The 21,461-nt window shown below is 38.6% G+C and overlaps 1 protein-coding gene across 6 annotated transcripts in view; it reads left to right on the plus strand.

The window, feature by feature from the left end:
• The window catches only part of CASK (calcium/calmodulin dependent serine protein kinase), a 377,037-nt gene that overhangs the window by 254,466 nt on the left and 101,110 nt on the right, over positions 1–21,461 (plus strand). For all 6 annotated transcript variants that reach the window (XM_062184520.1, XM_062184522.1, XM_062184523.1 and 3 more), the window contains exons 8-9: positions 5,117–5,239; positions 14,670–14,753. In XM_062184520.1, coding sequence (XP_062040504.1) covers positions 5,117–5,239; positions 14,670–14,753 — 207 coding nt within the window. The remainder of the gene's footprint in view (positions 1–5,116; positions 5,240–14,669; positions 14,754–21,461) is intronic.

Raw genomic sequence — 21,461 nt, forward strand, 5'->3', positions numbered from 1 at the left:
TACTTGGGCCCCTGCCACCCATGTGGGAGACCAAGATGGAATTCTTGGCTCCTAGCTTCTTCCCTCTGACCTATACCTGAGGAGTGACCAGTGCGTGGAAGATCTTTTTCTCTGTGTCACTCTGCCTTTCCAGTACATAAATAAATAAATACTTTTTTAAAAAAATGAATGCCAGCACAGCCAAAAACCTTTTCATTTACATTTCAGGATAAACTGAAATGCCGGTATTAAACTGCATTGCATAATACAATTTAGAAGCCTTTGGATGTGAAAAGCATTCATGTTCTTTGGCTGTTGTGTGTTAGAAATCTCATGTATTATCACAGACTTGTGATTAATAAATTATTTTTATTTAAAAAATTTTAAGTCAACTACTGCCATTGTGAATGGTTGTTTCAGAAGGACCTTATTTCTTAGAAACAAATAAGCCAAAAGTTGATTTCACTGCCCCAGCTCTTGGAAGTTTTGCCCTGTGCCAATACATACAGCGAGACATGGGAAGCATGGAGGAACACATGTGTGTCTACATGTCAGATGGAGGCAGTTTATGTTGGGGAAATTCTCTGCACTCCCATTATTACTGAAACGTGTACTTTCTATTCAGCAGAATCACTGTTTCGTTTTTAGCCATGCCTGACAACACAAAACCAAACACGTTTGTCTAACACTAAGACCCCAAAACTAGGAGGCCCCTAAAGTTTTATTTTCCATATTAGAATCTTATAAGGGACTTGAAAAAAAAAAAAGAAAGGTAAAGTAGTTTCAGAGTTGCAGCCTTATCCTCTTAAGCCATAACTGAAGCTTGTGGAGATGAAAATGGTATATGCTTTTGTTCCTTTGTTTGCCTTTTACACCATCAGCTTTTAAGTGCATATAAATTTGTCTGTTACTTTATTTGATTTATAGTATATACCAATGGTGGGTGTTTGGTCTAGCAGTTAAGCCACTGTTTATGACACCCGTGTCCCACATCAAGAGTACTTAGGCTCAATACCCAGCTCCAACTCCTGTTTTCAACTTCCTGCTAATGTGAACCCTGGGAGTCAGCAGTATTGACCCAGGTAGTTGGGTCGCTGCTGCCCACATGAGACCTGGCTGGGTTGAGTTCCCAGGTCCCACCTCCCAACTTTGGCCACTCCATCCCCTGCCTTTGTGGGCATTTGGGTAGTGAACCAGTGGATGAGATCTCTCACCCTCCCCCTCTTTCTCCCTCCCTTCCTCTCTCCCTCTTTTTCTCTCAAATAAATTAAAAACTGAAATAAAATAAGAAAAGACATGACATATGCCAAAACTCTGTTTTCAGAGTTGTTTTAAGTAGAGGATCTTCTGCTTCACTTAGAGTGAATTGGCCACTGGGAATAAAATCAACACTTGCAAGGTAATTGAATGCCTCAGGAAATACTTGTAGGTAGTCATTCCCCCATCAATCCCTGGAAATTGTGAGTGACTATCAGGAATGCATAACCATGGCCTTCTGGTTGGATTTTGCCAAGTGAAATCAGATACAAGGTACTTCAAAAAGTTCCCAGAAAATGGAATTAAAAGATAAGCTTATTTTGGTACAGAACATTTTTAAATCCATCTTTTTTTTTTCATAATACACATTTTCCATGAACTTTTTGAAGATACTTCATACTTGTAAATGAAAAGGAACACAATTAGTAATGAAATCAGCAAATGAGACTGGTAGCAATAATGATAGCTCACTCAGATCTTGCACTTACTTATGTTCCAGGAACTGCTTTAAACACTTTAATTATATTAACTCATTTAATCCTCACAGCAAGTTCTGACGTAGGTACCATATAATAAAATCTCCCACCTGCCTTTTTGAGTTATAAGCATTTGCTAATAATAGAATTCTTCTTTTGTGTTTGTTCAGTTGCTAACTTCCTGGTTTCCAAGGCAATGTGCTTCATTCCAACAGCGTCTGGTGTTTGATTTTGTCTATTTTTAAAACATTGAATCGTTATTTTTGTTTCTCTATAAGAAACATGGACTGTTCGCACATGTCCAAAAATTAAATTACTTTAAATCCCCTATTTTTAGTACACTATTATAGTAAGTCAGATGGAAGGTGGCATATCATAATTTCTGTACCTGGGGTCTGAAGCCTTGGGGTCAAAAACTTATTTACTCTTGTACTGAGCTAAATTCACCTTATGCAAAATGCTCAGGTTTTCAGCGTCTTGGTTTGAAGTATAGATCCATCTCTACCAGCTATGATGAACTCCATGGGCCCTCTTTGGTTTTTCTTTATTATACAGTGAATATGATTCTATCAGCATTTATTTTTAAAATTTTGATTATGGAAAATTTCTAACAAAAATAATAGAGATAATAGTATAATGAACTCCCAGCTTTAATATTTAGCATTTAGACAATCTTGCTTTATCTATATGTAACATACTACTAGGTTGTTTATTTGAGGGAGAGGGAGAGAAAGAGATAAGACAGAGAAAGCTCTCATCCACTGGTTCATTCCCCCAGAAGCTGCAGGGGCCCCTGGCTGAGGCTAAGCTGGGAGCCAGGAGCTCGGTCCAGGTCTCCCACTTGGTGGCAGGAACCCAATTACTTGAGGCATCACCAGCTGCCTCCCAGGGTCTTCATTAGTAGGAAGCTAGCTAGAGTCAAGAGCCAAAGCTGGATATGGAACCTAGGTGCTCTGAGGTGGGAAACAGGAGTCCGGAACGCAATCCATATCTCCCATGTGGATGGCAGGAACCCAATTACTTGACCCATCACCCTGGCTCCCAGGGTCTGCAATAGCAGGAAGCTGGAGTCAGGAGCCAGACTCATGTATCAAACCCAGGTACTCCAGTGTGGGACATGGGCATCTTAATTACTAGATTGAATACCCACACCTAGATTCTTTTAAAACAGAGCTCACAATCATTTCATCATTCTGGAATTATTCACAGAAGAACTCCTAACCAAAACCCTTGATCTAGATGGGTATTTTCAAGAAAAATTTGATGAAACCTATTAATCATAACACATTTATGCAGAGTAGAATATTCCCATAAGACTTACCAGAGTCTCTCAGAAAAGAGTATACTCTCCTTAATTCATTTACAATGTTTTTCTTTTTATATGACATTTCATAAATATTTTGTGAAGTGGTATAGGTGTCATATTTGAAAAGTAAATTGCTCAAAGTCTGAAAAAATGAAAAAAATGTAGTACATTTACATTGTCAGAGTTTATAGGTTGTGGCTGATTTTAAGTAATTTTAATTGGACTTTGGATTCTCATTTGCTAGCTTACTTGATACGTGAAGGTAGATGTCAGAGAATACTATTTCACTGGAATGTATGCTAACATTTGGCCTAAGTTAATGTTTTTACAAAGTACAAAAACATTTTTTTTTCAGCTATGTTACATTGTTACAGATAGCCAGTTGGTATCTACACAGAGAATTCTATGCTGCTATGACTTTGATATTTAAATAAGTGAGATTGTTTTATAGCCCTATTTTGCTTCCCCCATAGACTCACCTCCTAAACTTATCTTAACCGCTGAACCTGAAGGGCTCCCTCATAAAAAGAGTGAAGGAATTTCCTGCTCAACCTTTATTCAGTTGAGATGGTTTCTCAACCCCTATCCCAAGGAAAAACAATTTAGACTTTAAAGAGCACATCAGCTCCAGGATGGGGAAGACAGAACATGGCCATGCCCTGTTCATCAGGCACCTCTTTCATTGAAACTGGTGAATTGAACACAATTTCAACAGGATGCCAATATATAAACAGTCTCATGGCATCTGTATTAATGGGGTTTGAGATGCAGAAGATACTGCCCTTTGGAATTCTGTCTGTTAGAAAAAGAACACCTTCCAATTTTAAGAGCTGTCCCTAGGTAGCTCACATAAGCTCACCCAGTCAGCTTCCTGATGCTGAATAGGGAATAATTCCCCACCCCATCTCTGCCTCCTGTCCCTACTTGGCTTCCCAACTCCAAGCTTAGAAACTCTGAATGTTTTTCATACCTGGTCTCAGACATATCCCTTTTACCAGGAGACTCCTTGCACTTTCCTCACAGATCCACAACCTTTCTCACAAGTCCTATGCCTCTTGAGTAATTCATAATTCTTTTTGTTTGATTTTAGTCACTTTACCATAATGGCTTGGTTGTCTCATCCCTGTAAGAGAGGCAAAAAGTAACTTCCCTGAGGGCAATATGCAAATTACTTGTTCAGATGAAGCTCCTGGCTCCTGGCTTCTGCCCTGCCCAGCGCTGGCCATTAAAACCATTTGGGGTGTATTGATAACTTCACATAGCTTCACAATTCCTGATAATCACAATTCCCAAAAACACATTTTAAAAATGTTGCCTTAAAATTTTTAATTTTTTAAAAGATTTCTTTGTTGGAAAGGCAGAGTGATAAAGGGACAGAGTAGATTTTTAAATTTTTTTTATTTTAGTCCTTCCTGAATGAAAGTATTGTAATCTCTTTAGCTGAAGATCTAAAGATAGAAGCTAGAAGGCTGGCGCCGTGGCTTAACAGGCTAATCCTCCGCCTTGTGGCGCCGGCACACCGGGTTCTAGTCCCGGTTGGGGCGCTGGATTCTATCCCGGTTGCCTCTCTTCCAGGCCAGCTCTCTGCTATGGCCCGGGAAGGCAGTGGAGGATGGCCCAAATGCTTGGGCCCTGCACTCGCATGGAAGACCAGGAGAAGCACCTGGCTCCTGGCTTCGGGTCAGCACGATGCGCTGGCCGCAGCGGCCATTGGAGGGTGAACCAACGGCAAAAAGGAAGACCTTTCTCTCTGTCTCTCTCTCTCAGTGTCCACTCTGCCTGTCAAAAAAAAAAAAAGAAAAGATAAAAGCTAGAATCATGAGTACTCTATGCTTCAATTATTGAAAATATTGTAACTTATAAAACAACAAGAACATATATATATATGGGATATCTACTGATGCAAATTCTCATATAATGAACAACAACAAAAGAATTACATTTGTCCCTTTCTTCCCTTAGAATTCAGATCTTTGGGATCAGACTTCTGTTCTTTGAGAGTTTGATTCACATTGAAGCACTATAGGGACTATTGAATAATAGTGAGTATTGACATCTCACTGATGATACAATGAAATTTTCTTTTCCTCCTCCTCAGATGAATCCAAGGCAGTGGAGCCATATCTCTGAAAGTGCCAAAGATCTAGTACGTCGCATGCTGATGCTGGACCCAGCTGAGAGGATCACTGTTTATGAAGCACTGAATCACCCATGGCTTAAGGTACATGAGCACATAGGTCACCATCCAGACTCTACACACTCCAGTGACAGGAGTGTGTTGCTCTGTAAGGTGGTCCTTTTCTTTTTCTGAGCACTTTGCATTACTTTGGTTCATCTTGCTTGTCATGCTGGCATGTCATCTGCAAACATCTGAGCAGAGGATAGGTTATGCCATTTGACTGGCATTGATCAGACAGAGGGTACAAAAGCAGATTAAGCCAGAATATATCAGGGAGGAAGGTGTACTTGTTCTCTGCCAACATGTGTTCCAAAATTATGGAACCTGACCAACAGAAATTAATTGTCTTTATTTTGGGTATGACTGCACTTTACAGTATTTGGGTATTTTAATATAGATACTAGATATTAATTAATTGTCCTGGAAAAAGATTTAAAAATTATTTTTATGTCTCATCTTGCCAGTGAATATTAAGGAAAATTATAGCTTGGGATGTCAATGAAGCAGTAGTTTGATTAAGGCATTGTGTGGTTCAAAAATTTCAGGAAATTCTCACTCTATAGGTAGGAAAATTAATGCTCAGAGAGATTAAGAGTCTTGCCCAGGATCCAGCATTGTGACATAGCAGGTTAGGCTACTGTCTGCAATGCCCTCATGCCATATGGGCACCGGTTGAGTACCGGCTGCTCTACTTCTGATCCAGCTCCCTGCTAATGAGCCTGGGAAGGCAGCAGAAGATGGCCTGAGTGATTGGGTCCCTGGGAGTAAACCAGTTAATGAAATATATTCATTCATATTCTCTCTCTCTCTCTCTCTCCCTCTCCCTCTCCCTCTCCTTCTCTCTCTCTCCCCCGCCTCACTGTCTGTAACTCTGCCTTTCAAACAAATAAATAAATCTTTTTAAAAAATAAAAAAAGAGTCTTGTTCCTGGTCACCCAAGTTGTCAATGGCAGGTTTTAATCCAGCCTAGTACCACCCTTTCATTTCTGCACTAGGTCCTGTCCCCTTTGCTTCTTTAGCAACATTGTTTGAACAGCTCTCCCCTTTACCCTATCATCAGTTTTCTATCTCTGTTGAATCTAGCATGCAGTAAGTTTGTTTTTATTATATACACATACACACACTTCTCGCTTTCGCCAGAACCTGTGCTAGTCAGGTTTGCAACCCTACTAAATCCACCAAAATCATTCTTGTCAAGTCACTACTGACTTTCACCTCACTAAGGCCAGTGGTCAAATACCAGACCTTGGCCTTGGCCTTTCAGCAGCATTTGACATCCATGCTCCTGAAACACTCTTCTTCTCTTGGCTTCCCTTCCATGTCTCTGGCTGCTCCTTTTCAGATCTTGCTAATTCTTCCTCATCACCTCCTACTCACCTTTTCATATTGGAGCACCGCAGACCTCTATCCTTGCCCTTCCTCTTTTTCACTATCTGTGTGCATGCCCCTGGGGACATCATCTAGTTTTATTGACTTTAAATGCCATCTCTACCTGGATGACTTCTGCACCCAGGCCTCTCCCCTGAGGGATTCTTTCTTAATCTGCTATACGGTTTGACTTCCTGGTACCTCTCTGATTTCAGCCCTTCCTATTGTCCCTTCTTTCACTCTGTTCCCATCATATTGGCCTTGTTGCTGTTCTTCAGACTGCAGGCACATTCCTGCCTCAACACCTTTGTATCCTTCTGCCCTTTCCCTGGAATACTTTTGCCCCTGGTAGCTTTGTGACTTGTTCCCTTGTCCCCTCACTGTCTTCAGCACTTTGCTTAGATATCAGCTTCTTAGGAAGACCTTCCCTGACACTCTAAAATATGGGGAGCAGGCATTTGGTGCAATGGTCGGGACACTGCTTGGGACACCTGCAATATTGCAGTGGTTGGTTCAAGTCCTGGCTACTGTGCTTCCAATACAGCTTCTTGCTAATGCACACCCTGGAAGGCAGCACATGATATCTCAGGCAATTGGGTCCCTACCACCCATATAGTGAATACAATTGAGTTCTTGGCTCCTGGGTTTGACCAGGCCCAGCCCCAATTGTTGTGGGCACTTGGGGGAGTGAACCAGTAGATGGAAGATCTGTCTCTCCCTCGACCTCACCGTCATCCTTGCCCTTCCCTCCTTCCTCCCTTTTCCTCTCCCTCCCCACCTTTCAGATGAATATTAATAAATAATGTAAAATGCAGAAGAAGAAATGCCTCCTGCCACCTCTATTCCCCATCCCTTTTCCCTGCCTTATTTTCCTTCATAAGTTTATCACCATAAGGCAAACTTACATTTTATTTATTTATTATCTGTCTGCCCCATAAAATAAAAGCTTCATAAGGCCAGGAATTTTCAGCTCTTGGTTCATCTCCATCTACCATCTAGAAAGCCTCTAGCACGTGGTAGGTATGTAATATATATAAATTATTTCATAAATGTCCATTACATTATACCATGCTATTTCCCCAGAGATTGTGTAAAACATATATAAAATGTAAATTAACAGTGTATCTTAATGGCATTGATATGAAATAATATCCTAAAACAATTTTGAAATTCCAGTGTATCTTGATTCTTGAAATGTTACTTCTTGTGGCTGGCATTGTGGCATGGCAGGTTAAGCTGCTGCCTGCAACACTGGCATCCCATGGGGGCACTGGTTTGCATCCCTGCTACTCCACTTTCAATCCAGCTCCCCGCTAATGCACCTGGGGAGACAGTGGAAGACGGCCCAAGTGCTTGGGCCCCTGCCGCCCACCTGGGAGACCCAGATGGAATTCCAGGCTCCTAGCTGTGTCCTGACCCAGCCCCTGCTGTTGCAACCGTGTGGGCAGTGAACCAACGGATGAAAGATCTCGCTCTCTGTTTCTCCCTTTCTGTCACTCTCAAATATCTTTTTAAAAAATGTTACTTCTTATATATGCATTCAACCCTCTGATATTCTGTGCATCCTAGTTACCCCCAGTTTCCCCAAAAAGAAAGTAGGCAAACAGATTTTTTTCTCCCACGTGTGAAATGACAGGGTTTTTTTTGGCAGGGGGGAGTTAGGGGAGAAACGTTTCTTTTTCACTTTGCTTTTCTCTGTATCTCCATGGTGGGAATCTTTTCATCATTAGAAACTTGTTCAAATGCCAAGTGACAATGAAAATGGCAGCCATTATAGTCATTTTTAAGATCCTGTAGATCTATTAAGTACATACTTAACAGCTTTCATTATCACAGCTTCTCTTGGTTAATAGCATGTTTATCTTTGGAAACTCTTGTCCCTACCACTGATTATAGTTCTTGTGCTAAACAGTCTGAACTTAACACATAACAGACTTCTGGCACAAGAAAAGACAAAAGACAATATATTAGTGACTTAAGTGAGAAAGTTCTAGAAGGCTGTTGACAGTGTCATATGCCGTGTCTGAACTACAGTTCCACATCACTGTGACACCTGAGGCTAGAAGAATTTGCTGAGAATGTATCTAACTGGTAAAAGCAGGTGTGTGATATATTTCATCACTAGATCATGTATAAATATACATCGTTACTATGGTTTTAAGTGGTGTTCATTTACTTTGGTAAAATCACAAGAAACAAAGTCCTGTTCCTTTTTTGTAAATAAAGTTCGATTTATTTTTGATCTGCATTGGGTTTTTTTTCTTTTTATATTTAAGTTTTAATTTTGTTTTGAATAGGTAATTAAAATCATAAGGTACAATTATCAAAACTATCACAAGGTACATTGTGAAGACTCCTATTTCATCTCACATAAGATTAACCCTACACTAAGTAAAGGATTCATCAAATAGTATAAAGACAAGGGCTGTAAACAGTCATCAAATCTCCAAATATCAATTTCACTCTTATACATTAACTTTTAGAGACTCTTAGATACTCTATTAGTTACCACAGATCAGGGAAAACAGATGGTATTTGTCTTTTGAGGACTGGCTTATTTCTCTAAATATAATGGTTTCCAGTTGCATCCATTTTGTTCCAAAAGACAGGAATTTTTATTTTACCGCTGAGTAGTATTCCATAGTGTACATATACCATAATTTCTTTATCCAGTCATCAATTGACAGACATCTGGGTTTATTCCATTTTTTAGCTATTGTGAATTGAGCTACAATCAACATGGAGGTACAGATAACTCTTTCATATGCTGATTTCCTTTCCCTTGGGTAAATTCCCAGGAGTGGGATGGCTGGGTCATATCGTAGGTCTATATTCAGATTCCTGAGGTATCTCCATACTGTCTTCCACAGTGGCTGCACCAGTTTACATTCCCACCAACAGTGGATTAGGGTACCACAAAGTTCTATTCAACCATTTCATATCAAAAAAGAATGAGTATTAGGCCAAGTAATATGTGAATGTCTTGCAAATATACCTGTTTAACACCTTTATCTATCTGAATTAATGATATTTGGTAGGAATATATTCATCCCAATAAAAGTAGGCCAATTAAGACTATTTTTTTCATAACTGACTGAGCTCTTCTTATATCCTTTGTAGTCTTAACATGTAGACTGTAGAGTATATTAACTATAATAAAAGGTGAAAAGGATATTTATACCAGGCTAGTGATTTTGAAGTTTGGAAAATCAATTAACACACTAATTAAATGCATATTCAGAATCTAGTATGCACAAGGAATTGTGAACCATGTCATGTGCTTCATTAAAATGCGAGGCACGGGGCCAGCATTGTGGCGCAGCAGGTTAAGCTACCTCCTGTGAGGCTGGCAATCCATAGGAGCACTGGTTTGAGTCCCAGCTGCTCTACTTCTGATCCATCTCCCTGCTAACACTCCTGGGAAAGCTGTGGAAGATGGCCCAAATGGGAGACCCAGATGAAGCTACTGGCTCCTGGCTTTGGCCTGGCCCAACCCTGACTGTTGTGGCCATTTGGAGAGTGAACCAGTGAATGGAGGATTCTCTCTCCCTCTCTTTCTTTGTCTCCCTCTCCTACTCTCCCTCTCCCTCTCCCCCTCCCCTTCTTCTTCTCCCTCTGTCTCTGTAACTCTGCCTTTCAAGTAAATTTTTTTTTTAAAAAAAAAAGCTGCAAGGCACATTGCTGAGAATTTTTCTGAATTAATATCACATTATTAGTGTCAGGAGGGACTATGTAATTCAGAAAAAAATTTTATTGCTAATTTGTTTTCTGAAAAGAGATACCTTAATAGACTTTTTCACTGAAAATTTTGTGATTTCATCTGCTTACAAAATATCAGAAATCATAATTCAGGGTAGGAATTTAGCCTAGCCATTAAGTTACCCACATCTCATATCAGAGTGCCTAGGATTAGGTTGGGGTTCCACTTCCAATTCCAACTTTCTGCTACTGCATGGCCTGGGAGGCCAAAATGATGACTCAAGTAATTAGATTTCTGCCAGCTACATGGGAGACCTGGATTGCATTCTCAGCTCTTGCTTTGTGGGCGTTTAAGGATCTTTCTCTCTTTCTCTCTCACTGTCTCTGTCTCTCAAATAAAATAAGTAGAAGTTTTAAAAAGGAAAACTCATAACTGAAACATAATTCTATAAAAAGAAAGACATGCTTTTCGACTGTGTCCTTATCTCTTTCTCCACTTCACTTTAGCGAATGGTGAGCAGAAAAGGAATTCTCTAGAAATAGAGTTCACTGTCAGATATGAAGTAAACTTCCCAGTCTGTTGGAGAAAGACATATCCAGGCTCTGAAACAGATTTTGATATGCTACCAATATAACATAAAGACACAGAAAGCTCTATTATTCGGAGACAGACTCTTCTCAAACCTATTTTGGCTAAAATAGGTTGGGCTCTTCTTGGAGCTCATTTTGTATGTGCTCCATTTCCTTGAAGTTCCCAGGCTGCAGGCTGCTCTCACACCCAGGCTAGGATATATTAGGAGGCAAAAAACATTCTAGGTCGGCGCCACGGCTCAATAGGCTAATCCTCCGCCTGCGGCGCCAGCACACCAGGTTTAGTCCCGGTCAGGGCGCTACATTCTGTCCCGGTTGCTCCTCTTCCAGGCCAGCTCTCTGCTGTGGCCCAGGAGTGCAGTGGAGAATGGCCCATGGGAGACCAGGAGAAGCACCTGGCTCCTGGCTTCAGATCAGTGCGGTGTGCTGGCCGCAGTGGCCATTGGAGGGTGAACCAACGGCAAAAGGAAGACCTTTCTCTCTGTCTCTCTCTCTCACTGTCCACTCTGCCTGTCAAAAAAAAAAATTCCAGGTTTGCCACAAGATCGCCCCCAAGTCCTAGGATCACTACCCTGTTTACCTTTTTTGCTCCAGTTTTGAGAGTCCTGTTACTTGCTTTATATAGAATAGCCAAGATTCTTAGTATAATTATTGGAGGCATAAGGTGAAATCTGCTTATTCTTAAGTCACATTACTGGGTGGTCATTTTAACATTTCATTTTCGGATCATCAGTTTCCTTGTTACCAATAACTGATTAAAACAGGAGACTTTGAGGAAAGGAATTTATTCTGTTGAATAGAGACTGCTTTAAAAATCAGCTCCAGTGCCATTGGTTGCTCTAGAATCCACTCATGATGTGCATCCTTTAGGCTGCATGTCCAGTCTTCCCGATCTCCGTTAGTGTCAGACTTTCAGACTTGGTGTTATCATTGATTCTTCTCTTTCTCTCACACTCCACATCCAATCTGTCAGGAAAGCCTTTTCTCTCTGCCTTGAAAATATGCAGAATTAAGGACTTCCATCCTTTGAAAGACACCATTAAGAGAATGAAGACAAGCCACAAACCGGAAGTAAATTTTGCAAATATAGCTCTTATAAAAGGCTTATATCCACCATATGTAAATAATTCTCAAAACTCAATAATAAGAAAACATACAACTCAACTCAAAATGGGAAGAGATTTGAACAGGCACATCAAGAAAGAAGACATACAGATGGCAAATAAACACAAGCAAAGATGCTCAACATCAGTAGTTACTAGGGATATACAAATTAACGCCATAAGGAGATAACAAAACACATGTATTCGAATGACTAAGATACATAGAATACAAAAAAAAAAAAACGTAATGTATATTGAGCTAAACTGGCATCTTGTGATTTGATTGTTAGCTATAACCCTTGTCTGTACCCCTGTGGAACAGTGGTTTATCTGTAGGGCTCCTTGTTTAGAGGAGCATTGAGCCTGTGATTATAAAGTAAATTATAAAGTAAATTGAAAGTATGTTATTGCAAAATAAAAAGAAAGAAACGAGGAGGAAGTGAGGGAGGGAGGGAAGTATCATTGTATTCTTGGTATCATATCTATTAAATTCATGAAATCAGTTCTGTATATATTAATAAATTAATTAAAACAACAAAAGACTATAGCAAATTAGTGGTGGTGAGGATGTAGAACACCTGGAACTCGCACACTGCTGGGGGCAGTTCACAATGTTACCATCACTTTGGGAGTTTCTTAACAAGTTGAATGCACTCCTACCATATGACCCAACATTGTATGTACTCTGTAGTATTTACCAAACAGAAGTGAGACATACTTTCTTTTGTGTTGTTGTTGTTTTTCTTTGTTTGTTTTTACCTTTGATCTTTGTTTTTGTTCATTTTTCAACAAATACCTTTTTCATATTTTAATTTTTTAAATTTTTAATTAATTTTTAACAGATTCAGTATGCTTTGTAGATACAATTCGAAGAACATAATGATATTCCCTCCTTCCTTCTCACCTCTCTTTTGCTCCTACCATCCTTCCCTCTTTTTATCTTTTTTAATTTTTGAAATAACATTTTAAATTTGCATTACAGTAAAAAGGCTTAATACTTTGCCAAATGACAAGTTTAACAGGTAAAAAGCAAAAAGACCCTAGTTTAGTGGGAATATGGACAACAGCCTTAAACAGTAATTGAAAGGAAAAATGACCGTTTCACCCGTATACAGTAAATTTTAAAGTAATCACAGATAATTAAAAACCATGGCAGTATAACATTCTTAACCATTGTTTCACAGAGGTATACAACAAAGTTTTACAAAACTATTTGCAGGAATACTGATACACAGACATTTCTTACTTTTTGTTTGTTTGTTTTTTGAATTTTAGCTCCCACATACAAGGGAAAACATGCAGTATTTGACTTTCTGGGTCTGGCTTACTTCACTCATGTATAGAAAATGCAAACTATACTGACAAAAAGTAGCTCAGTCACTCACTGCCTGGAGACAGGGATGGAGGATTACAGAGGAGCATGAAGAAACTTCTGAGAGTGATAAATGTGTGCATTATCTTTGGGGATAATTTTATACTTTTAGACATATGTCAAAACTTTTCTAATTGTACATTTTAAATATGCAATTCATTGTGTGTTAACTATGCCTCAGTAAAGCTTTTAGGGGAAAACAGAAAATATATGTATTCACAGTCTGTGGTGTCTTCACCCTTTTTATTGTTTCCATCTGGCTTCATCCACCATCATCTTTCCCCTGGATTACTGCAGTAGCCTTCTAACTGATTTGTTTTTTAAGCCCTAGTCCCTTTCTAAAGTACTCTCAGTGCAGCATCTAGAGTATTTCCTTAAAGTTCAGTCAGATTTTGTCACTCCAGCCCAAGACCTATCCACTGACTCCCTCTCCCATTCCAAATAAAAGCTAAAGGCTCTTCATGGCCTACCCCAACCTTGTCATCTCTCCAGTCTGACCCTTTCTTGCCTCTACCACAGCACTTCACACACATTCTTCAAACACTTCTCAAAAATTCCAGATACCCTCCTTCCCTTGAGCCTTTATGTTTGTTGTTCTCTGTCCAGACTACTCCCTCACCTCTTTTGAATATCATTTTCTCAACTGGGCCTACTCTGACTACCCTATTTTAAATTGCGGTGCACTCAATCCCTCTGACTCTGATTTACATTTTAATTTATTCCATAGTACTTTTGACATGTGCTATAATTACCTTTTATGCATTTGCTCATCTTCTCCCACTAGACTGTTAACTACATGAGAGCTGGTATCTTTGTGGGTTTTACTCATGTGACTTGTGTTTAGAACAATACTTGGCACATAGTTGGCTCTGTGAAATGAATGAGTGCTTACAGCATATACATCTTCAAGATACATTGACAAGTTATGGTAGTTGCAAAGTGGGGATAAGAAGAGTGACAAGAGATTTGAAATATACAGGAGGAATAGTTGAGGCAAATGCAGACACTATCTCAGAGAATGGATTTCATAAAAGCATGATTCTCCTCTTCATGATTGAAGGGTTCTTATATGGAAAAGGTAATATATTTGTTCTGTGTTGCCTCAAAATACAGAGCTAGCCTAAATAAGCTAAATGCAGGCTCAGACTAAGAAAGAACATTTTCAAAATTATACTTTCTTAAAATTATAGTAAATTTCCATAAAGTAATGCTCTTCTACTGGGCAAGGTCAAACAGACTGATCATGCACCAGTGACTGAAGAGGATCACGCCTGGAGAAAATACGTTTCTTTGCTTTTTTAAATGGTTATGTACAGCCATGATCTTTTCTCTTTTATAGGAGCGGGATCGTTATGCCTACAAGATTCATCTGCCAGAAACAGTAGAGCAACTGAGGAAGTTCAATGCCAGGAGGAAACTAAAGGTAAAGTAAAGAAATTAACAAAACACTAGATACACTTGATGACAATGTTTTTATTCTCATTTGGTACCCATAAATATAGTCTAGTGTTGGCCATTGTTTTTTGTTATGCTTAAATTCTCATTTCCAAAATTGCCACCATTTCAGTAAGATTTGGCTTCTTAAAATCATTTAAACTAATATATCCCTATGAATCTCAAAAATAAATGATACATGTATAATAAATTATATTTTAAATTTCTTTTGTCTTTAAAATGCATAGCAGGGATATAGCTACATTGTTATTGAGTATGAATCTAGGCCATGTTTTCTCAAACTTGAATATTTTGACAGAAAATGAGTTAAGTTCAATGGTATACTGTATTAGAATTGGAACTAGTATCGAACAACTAGTTATCACAAAATAGTAAATAAAATCCCCCATTGCCTTGATCTGCTAAAAAATAGTTTCAGATCATTTTTCATACCTTCTTTTGTTTAGTCTTCCTATATGTCTTTCTCCTTGTTACCTCTGTCACTCTCCTAAAAAGCAAAAAGCAAAATGATTATCATCACTTATGAGAGAGTCCGATTGACTTCAAAAGGTTCTGAGAAAGACACAACATAAAATAGATGAGTGTTTCCAGCACTGGGAGAAAATGCTACAGGATGACATTACCCCACTGTCCCTACACTGGCCCAGGGTGACAGAGGAAACTATTAATGTCTTCTAATCAATTTCTGGTTGACTTCTTTTGATACTGAAAATGTTAACTCTGTCCTCTAAGTGGTTGACTGGATAGTAGTCCTCCTTAGTCACATACTTCTTGCCTACTATAAAACTCTTCTTAAGTATTTCCAGATATGTCACTATTATTATTTCATTATTCAACTCATGGAGTTTATGACTGATTGTATACAACTCTAGATTTGTAAGAACATTTGTGTGAATTTGGGAGAAACTGTAGAGTTGAACTGCCCAATGTGCTATCTACTAGCCACATGCAGCTATTTAAATTAAATTAATTAAAATTAAACAAAGGTGAAAGGTCAGCTCCCCAGTCACACTAGTACATTTCAAGTTCCCAACCACCTCAGGTGGCAACTGGCTGCCATGTCGGACAGCACAGATAGAGAATATTTCCGTCACTGCGGAAATTCTGTTGGACAGCACTACTATAAAATAAGGGAAATTTTAACACATCGTACTTGGTGATGATTGTTCCCATCTAAGCCTTTCTTTTCATTCCTTTTACAGGTAACCATTCAAATCAGCTCATTCTCTATTGCTTTAAAAACCCTTTGCAAAAATAATTATTAATGAAATACCATTCTTAAGACAGGACCCAAAGAATTTTCCCAAGATTTTGATTCCTGTGCCTTGATGTCCACCTGAGCCAGTGTAGCTGCCAAAGGAAAAAAGTGCTGTCATCATCCAAAGTGAAATTTGATCAGCTGTTTTTGAAGTTGGTTTCCTCTCCAAACTATTAATTAGACTTCTTTCTCAACTCTTCCCTAAATCTTTTTAACTGTAATGCTGCATTGGCCTCAGGTGATACTACATTGTGTGGGCTTGAACCTTTCATTGCCCAAGTTCAGACATTACACCAGAGTGCTCAGACTTGCCCCATCCCAAAAACACACGCTGTACTTCTCCTAGTGCCACAAAATCAGACTTGGGCCTAAAATAGCCAAAGTAGTGACTAAGATTCATTTGGACAGGGCCAAGCAGAGCCAAGCAGAGAGGGGTCATGTGGATTTACCACATCCCTTTGCAGGGCTATTTAAAGTTTTAAGACCCGCCAAACAACTAGAATTAGGAACATCAGCAGGGTCATTATTGAATGTTTTTTTCAGCTTCTGGTAAGGCTATGTTCCTATAAGTAGCTCAGCAACCAGTTAAAACATGCTAAAACATAGTCCTTGCCATCCTCAAGGAACTAATTCTCATTCTGCATCTCCTGTAAGCTTCTAGAATGGAGATGACAACTTCCTTGGCTTTCAGAACCCAGCACGCAGCTCACAAAGGAACACTACCCAGGCACTGTTTTTAAGCTCCTCAGCTACCAGACAGCAGCTTGGAAGTGATGAAAGGGGAAGTTCACTGAAGTCAATCAAAAATTCCTTTTGTTACTTCGTCCAAGGAGGGAAATGTTTGTTGTCAATGGCCAGAAGAAAGAGGAGGAGTATAGCATGTTAAGAAAAAGTGAGCTCTGGTGCTATATGGCCCTGGATGAATCCTGGTTCTGACCCTAACTGTGTGACCTTGACCAAATTATTTCAGCTCTCTGTGCCTCAATGTTCTCATGTAGAAAATAGAGATAAAGTCTCTTTTTGCACATGAATATCCACCTATCCCAGCACCATTTGTGGAAAAGGCTACTATTTCTCCAATATGGCATCAACACTTTTGTCAAAGATCACTTGACTAAAAATATAAGGGTTTATTCCTGAACTCTCCATTCTGTTCCACTGAACTACATATCTATCCCTGTACCAGCACCACAGTGTCCTGATAACTGTAATTTTCTGATAGTTGTTGAAATTGGAAAGTACAGACCTCCAACTTTGTCCTGTATTTCAAGATTGTTTTGGATATTATATGACCTTTACATTTCCATATAAATTTTAGAATCAGTTTGTCAGTTGCTGCTAAAACCTTGTTAGGATTGTATTGAATCTGTAGATCAGTTTGAGAAGAATTGTCATCTCAGCAATGTTGAGTCTTCTGGCCCATGAACATTAAATATATCTTTATTTGGATCTTTAATTTTTCTCAGCAATATTAGTTTATGACTCTTATAGTTCATTTGTTAAATTTATTCTTAAGAATGTTACTTTTTATGCTATTGTGAGTGGAATTGTTTCTTAATTCATTTTAAGACTATTATGGTCAATTGATTTTTGACAAAAGTGCTGAAGTAAGTCAATGGAGAAAGACTAGCCTTTTCAATTAAATACCACTGTAAAATTACTTGATTATACATGTAAAATGGTTAATTTTTATTTCATGGTAGTTTCAAAAAAGCTACCTTTTTCTGCCTTATGACAAAATATTCCTACATACCAGCCTGCACTTCAGCACAGGTACAAGATTTGACTAGTTGCCATCAGTAACAGTGTATCACTGTACCACTCAGTCAGGGGACCACCCTGCCTTCCTCAGCCCTAGATACCTATGGAAGGTTGGAGGGGTGTGCAGTTTGAGAAAACTCCATGGATGATTCTGATGCATCTACCTTATTGAGAGTCATTATTTTAAAACACAAACTTAATGGTTGTATAATATCCTATTATATGTCCAAATCATAATTTAATTTACCAGCTGTTGGACAGGGCAAGGGCTTCAGTTTTCCATTGCCAGAAATAATATTATATGTTTTAGGTAGTGACTTTATTATTGGCATTGTTAAACCTTTTCGTCATTCTGAAAGTCTTAGATTTTTTTTCTACTGCCAGAATATAAAATATTACTCATTTGATTAGCTCTGCTGAAATGTCAATAATTACTCATTATTGGTTATAATAGTATCAGTGCTCAACAGTCATAAATTGTTCTTTTCATACTCATACATTTATTTAGGCATTTAGTCTCTTCAGCAGACTACAGGAAGCAATGAATCCCTAAAATTATTTGAATAAATAGAAAGCATTGAGATCATTTTCAGATTATCTTTGAAACTGTAGTTAAAGTTTATGGAACCCCACATGTGATATGAATTATTATTACACACTTATTATTCTCCTTTAGTTATTTCTTCTTATCACTGTGAATGATGATGGAAATTTTCTTTTCTCTTTTTGATTGCCAGACATTTCACGTATTTGAAGGTTTTCATCCTTTAATTCATACTAAGCTCTAAAATGGTAATTTCTAAAGTAAAAAGGAAACCATCTAGAAACAACACTTCCTTCAGTAAACTACATAATCCTGAACACAGGACTAGGTACAAGGATCCTGTTTGCTCAAATTGAGTATTAGGATGCATGGGACAGACTATGTGATCTAGGCAGTGTGGGAAATCTGTGCTCAGTGGGTATGGGTCATCTAAGGGAGTATATCTGCACCCCAACCCCGAGTGTCACTTCCTGAAGGGAGTTACTGAGCAAAGGAGAGTCTGGGTATCTGAGTTTGTCGATCTATCAGAAGGGAATCTGTTCCACAAGTCATCCCTTTGCTTCATGAATTATTTCTACCCTAGAAAGCAGATTTCCCTGCAGTGAAGTATGTCAGAGAAATTCTCTATAAATAGACACAGTATTCTGTAATTGGGTAGCATTATTGCAGCAAGACTAGAAAATAATGAATTGAAACCATGTGATTGAGTTGAGAATAGAAAACACATTTATTCTCTGTATATATAGAAAGCAAGCGGGATTTCTGGTAATTTTCTAAAATTTTCCTTTATTGATTTTTCAAATTGCAAAAATGTAGCTTACATGCTTCTCTGACTTTCTGATTGATCTCTTCTGTTCCTGAACTGTGCATAACTGGAGAAAGTAGGAATGTTAATAATATACAATTACAACTTCAATGTTATTTTTCTTAATGGATTGTGAATAGTCTTCTTAACTTTAAATTATTTTTACTCTTAAAACATACTGAAATATACCTTCAGATGGAAGACTTCTTTGTCAAGGGTTTAATAAACCACAGAAGTTGAAGAACTGCTTGTATGCGATATGATTTTATGTTATTGTTGTTCTCACAAGCCCTTCAATTGTGATAGTGTAGGACAGAGGTTGGCAAATTACAACCTGAAGACCATATCCAACTTCTGCCTGTTTTTATATAAAGTTTTATTGGAACACAGCAATGTACATTTATTTGCATGTCGTCTGTGACTAAAATGGCAGATTAAGTAATTACAAAATAAATCATATGGCTTCCAAAACCTAAAATATTTATAGTCTGGGCCTTCACAGAAAAAAAAATTGCAAATGTGGCACAGCATATTAGTCTGTCACTTGACATACATCCCATATCAGAGTGGCTGGGATCAAGTCCTGCCACCACTTCCAATCCAGCTCCCTGCTAATGTACCTGGAAAGCCGCAGATGATGGCTCAATTACTTGGGTTCCTGCTACCCTTGTGGGAGATCCAGATGGAGTTCCTGGCACCTGGCTTCAGGCCTCACCAAGACCTAGCTGTTGAGGGCATTTGGGGAGTAAACCAGCTAGTGAAAGATGTCTATCTCTTCCTCTCTGCATGTAGCTATGCCTTTCAAATAAAGAAATATTTTCTTGAAAAAAATTGTCGCCCAGGATGTAGTAGAAATTTTTGAATTTCCGAGTAGTGAATGGACCTTAGTTCTCTCTACTCTTGTGTCTCTAAGTTGACAGCACCCTTAAGCAGATGATATAATAAGCCCCTCTGAGCTTCAATTTGTTCATCTACAAAATGAATCTCTTAGAATGAGTCATCTTTAAGATTGATTCTCAAACTCTAATAAAATTCCTGGAATCCATGAACTATTTCAGAATCATTTTTGCTGTTTTACATATCTCTATTGAATATTTGAACGACATGTGGTTACTGAATTTAGAGAACTAAACAAACAAAACTACTGCCCCTAAGACAGATAAGATACTATTATTGTTTTTTTTTGGGGGGGGGGGAGTGTCTCAGGGACTTCTTAAATAGAATTTTTTAAAAAGATTTATTTATTTGAAAGACAGAGCTACAGAGAGAGAGAGAGAGGTCTTCCATCCGCTGCTTCACTCCGCAGAGAGAGAGAGAAAGAGAGAGAGGTCTTCCATCCACTGCTTCACTCCACAGATGGCTGCAATGGCAGGAGCTGTGCTGATCCAAAGCCAGGAGCCAAGAGCTTCTTCCAGATCTCCCACATGGGTGCAGGGGCCCAAGGACTTGGGCCATCATCTGCTGCTTTCCCAAGCCATAGCAGAGAGCTGGATCGGAAGTAAAGAGGCCAGGACTCGAACCGGCATCCATATGGGATGCCGGCACTGCAGGCAGCGGCTACGCCACAGCACCAGTCACAAAACAGTGTTTTCCTAATTGAATAAGTATTTATGGATCTTTGACTACAGTAGTGGTGAGAACAAGCTTTGAAATGTTAAACTAACATATTAAGAAGCTTGGTTGAAATTCATTTGGATATCAAAATTAAAACATCTCTAAAACTCTGGTTTCAGTGTGGGGAAAAATTATGTGTTATATAAAAATTCCATTCCCACCCAGCTTTTAGGGAACGTGTATGATATATAAAATGAAATAAATTTCTATAGAAAGAAGAACTCAATATTCAGTACTGGTTGTTGTTTTTTTTTTGTTTTGTTTTGTTTTTTTGTGTTCTTTTTTTTTTATGTGGTAGCTTTAATTCCTCATAAGAATCTCTGTGCATTAGCCCTGGACTTTTGGAAATCTATACTGTTGCCTGGGCTGGTAGCATCAAGATCACGTCTCTGTCTTTCAACAGTCTGTTTTTCAGTTTATAGAAAGAAACTACCACATGACTCCCAAGAGAGTGAACTTTGTGGAAAAGTGCTCTATTAATATTTCCATGCTTTTATTAACAAATGCCTCAACAGAAGAGATCTTTCCTTTCAGGAAAATTCTAAGAGCTCACTCAATATCTAAAATACATATTTAAATGATTTGATATTTAAATGCTCTAAAAGCACACTTCTACATAGACCAGCCAAAAACTGTGCTCATGTTCCACCTCTGTGTTAGTGTTAGTAATGGTTTGCATTTACGAAATGCTTTA

The sequence above is a fragment of the Lepus europaeus genome, chromosome X (assembly GCF_033115175.1).
Source record: "Lepus europaeus isolate LE1 chromosome X, mLepTim1.pri, whole genome shotgun sequence".
Lineage (NCBI taxonomy): Eukaryota > Metazoa > Chordata > Mammalia > Lagomorpha > Leporidae > Lepus > Lepus europaeus.